Consider the following 3,160-nt stretch of genomic DNA (forward strand, 5'->3'; position numbering starts at 1 on the left):
AATAATTCAGTCTCAAGACTAAATTACATTCAAACAAATTTTTCTGATTAAGCTATTTTAAAATTTTCATGTTCACTTTATTGGTGTATTGACTTCTGATTGTTCATCATTTACTATGGTTGCTTTATCAATACACATCATTCACATATGAATAAAGTAACAAGATGCATTAACATTTATGCAGAGAGGGAGATAATAGAGCCCACCTCTAATCAGAAATTCTCTCTGAGTAAAAAATATTGCCACTCTTTCCATGTCCATTCTCAGGAGAAGTCACAGGTTTTGGAGCAGGGTATCATGAAAATCCCAGACTAAATACCTTTTGTCTGTTTGACCTTAACATCGTACTTATAACTTCTGAATAACTAAACTAGCAACCATGACCCCTGCCACACTGTTGATTAGGAGGATGAGACCTGAACAGTTGCTTCTTTGCATGATTTCACTTAGTCACAGTGATAAAAAAGATAATATTTGTAAAGTTCTGGTCATTTTTTAAAATAATAAATTAAACTGAAATTTCAACACCATCAACAAAAGCATGGTGTCTACTGCTAGGTATTTTCCTAAAGAGTTCTACCTTTCTGAAGAATAAACTTATTCATTTAAAGATTCAATCCACTTCATAATTTAACACAAAATTTAAACTGTGGGCTTTTCAAGTGCATCCTACAGTGCATTTAGCCTTTTCTTCTACTGATAAAGCAGTTCTCCTATCAGTCACTGCAGATTGCTTTGCCTAGGCTCAGTCCATGAAGACTGTAGACTTCATTGCTAAACAATAGTGTTTTGTTCACATGCGGTATTTCATACCAAATCATCTTTCACTATTTCCCTTCACAAAGCCACAAAGGAATTATAAAATAGACCCTTCAAACATTAAAACTTTCTCTTTTCAAGAGATACATTCCTGTCCCATAGTTAAAATTCTAGTACTCTTTCCACAATTGCAATAAAATCAATAAAAAAAATTTGGTCTAAGGATGCATGGACTTGCTCTTCATAATATTATTAACAGTAAGAAGTAATTTTTCTCGTAATTGCAGATTCAAGTGAAAATACTTTGCTTCCAGCTTCTCTTAGAATCATGCAAAATCGGAGCTTTGTTGATGAGTTTATATTCCTGGGGCTTTCACAGAATCCAAAAATTGAGAAAATACTATTTGTTGCATTTCTGTTGATTTACCTCGCAACTGTTGGAGGCAACATGCTGATTGTGGTGACCATCGTCCGCAGCCCTTCACTGCTGGGCTCCCCCATGTACTTCTTCTTGGCATTCCTATCCTTACTGGATGCCTGCACTTCTTCTGTCATCATACCAAAGATGATTGTGGACTTGCTCTATGATAGGAAAACCATCTCCTTTGAATGTTGTCTCACTCAGTTGTTTGCTGTCCACTTCTTCACTGGTGCAGAAGTTATTGTTTTGGCAGCCATGGCCTATGATCGCTATGTAGCCATTTGTAAGCCCTTGCACTACTCTTCCATCATGAACAGGAGGCTCTGTGGCACTCTAGTGGGAGTGGCCTGGACAGGGGGCTTCTTGCACTCCATCATACAGATTATCTTCACTTTGCAGCTGCCTTTCTGTGGACCCAATGTCATTGACCATTTTGTATGTGACTTGTTCCCACTGCTCAAGCTTGCCTGCACTGACACACACATTTTTGTCCTTCTGGTATTTGCCAACAGTGGGTCCATCTGCATCATTATCTTCTCCTTGTTGCTTGTCTCCTATGGTGTCATCTTGTTCTCTCTGAGAGGACCCAGCTCTACAGGGCGGCGCAAAGCTCTTTCTACCTGTGGTTCCCACATTACTGTTGTGATTTTGTTCTTTGTCCCATGTATATTAATATATGCGAGACCTATATCTGCTTTCTCTTTTGAGAAAAATGTGTTTATATTTGATGATATCTTGACACCACTGCTCAATCCTATGGTTTATACTTTCAGGAATAAAGAAATGAAAAATGCCATCAGGAAAATGTGGGGGAGATTCGCAGTGGTTTCTGAGCAATATTAAAAAAAATCAATTATAGAACTTGAGAGATTGCTCAGTTGATAAAAGTCCTTGCTGTTTAACCATGAGCATGATTTTTTTCATCCCCACAAGCCATATCCAAAGTCACACAATGCAAGGCAGCACACATTTAACACCGTGCTGCTGGTAAAGCAGAAACAAGTTGCTTAGTGGGCACCTACTCTATCAGAAACAGCATCTAGTTCAAAGTTCTCTCACAGATCATGTCTGAAAGTATTGTGTCATTGGCTAATTCATTACGATTTCAGTTCCTCTTCTTTGCTTTTCGTGAATGTGCATAAAAACCAGAAAGTTTCTCCACATTCACGTACACAGACACAGTCACAAGGGAATCACACACAGACACAGACACACACACACACACATACACACACACAAATCACACACACACATGCACAAACTACACTTCTAAATAAATGTGCAAAATACACAGAAAATTTGCTAGAAAGAATAAAGAAATCAATATTTACCTTCATAAACACTTTATGATTTACTCAGTATAACACAGAGAGGAAATTATTTTAGAGAAAATGTGTTACTTTTGAAAGCAGCAAACTTTTACTTTATTATTTTTACTTTGAATTGAGGGCTCAGTTTCATCATCTGAAAACTTAAACCTGTCCAATTTTAGGCTGACCTATTGAAAATGATTTAAATATTAGAATGCTTTCTATTCACACACTTTTATGAAAATTATTTTTTACTCAGTGTGTTTTTATTGGATTTTTGGCCATTTCATATAATATGTCTTAACCATATCCAGATCTTCTCCACATCTGCACCCTTCTTTAGCCTGTCCACACACCGGATTTCATGCATTGCATCATATATGTTAAGGCTTGCCAAGTCATTTGTATACCCAGATGTCTCTAGGTATAAGTCCAACCACTGAAGCTGTCAGCCTATCCCGAGTTACTCCCCCAAAGAAGATCAGCTCTCCCTCAACACTAGTAATCAGCTGCCAATAGTTCCTCAGCTAAGGATGGGACTTCCTGTTCATTTCCTCAGTTCTATGCTGGGTTTTTGTCTGATGGAATTTGCAAGAGTCTTGTGCATGCTGCTAACATTGGTGTATGTGAACAAGGTCCCAGAGGCCTGGAAGACTGTTTCCTTGTGTTC

At 37.8% G+C, this 3,160-nt stretch overlaps 1 protein-coding gene across 1 annotated transcript; it reads left to right on the forward strand.

The window, feature by feature from the left end:
• Positions 1 to 1,081: 1,081 nt before the first annotated feature.
• On the forward strand, positions 1,082 to 2,023 carry LOC103742556 (olfactory receptor 4C15-like). Its single transcript, XM_008843661.2, has one exon. It carries the CDS (start codon positions 1,088 to 1,090, stop codon positions 2,021 to 2,023), a length of 936 nt encoding a protein of 311 aa, XP_008841883.1. The 5' UTR covers positions 1,082 to 1,087.
• Positions 2,024 to 3,160: the final 1,137 nt, after the last annotated feature.

The sequence above is a fragment of the Nannospalax galili genome, unplaced genomic scaffold (genome assembly GCF_000622305.1).
Source record: "Nannospalax galili isolate Female #2095 unplaced genomic scaffold, S.galili_v1.0 scaffold1200, whole genome shotgun sequence".
Taxonomy (NCBI): domain Eukaryota; kingdom Metazoa; phylum Chordata; class Mammalia; order Rodentia; family Spalacidae; genus Nannospalax; species Nannospalax galili.

Bases quoted from the DNA above. Each gene is read 5' to 3' on its own strand.
- LOC103742556 (XM_008843661.2), top strand. From the start codon at position 1,088: ATGCAAAATCGGAGCTTTGTTGATGAGTTTATATTCCTGGGGCTTTCA.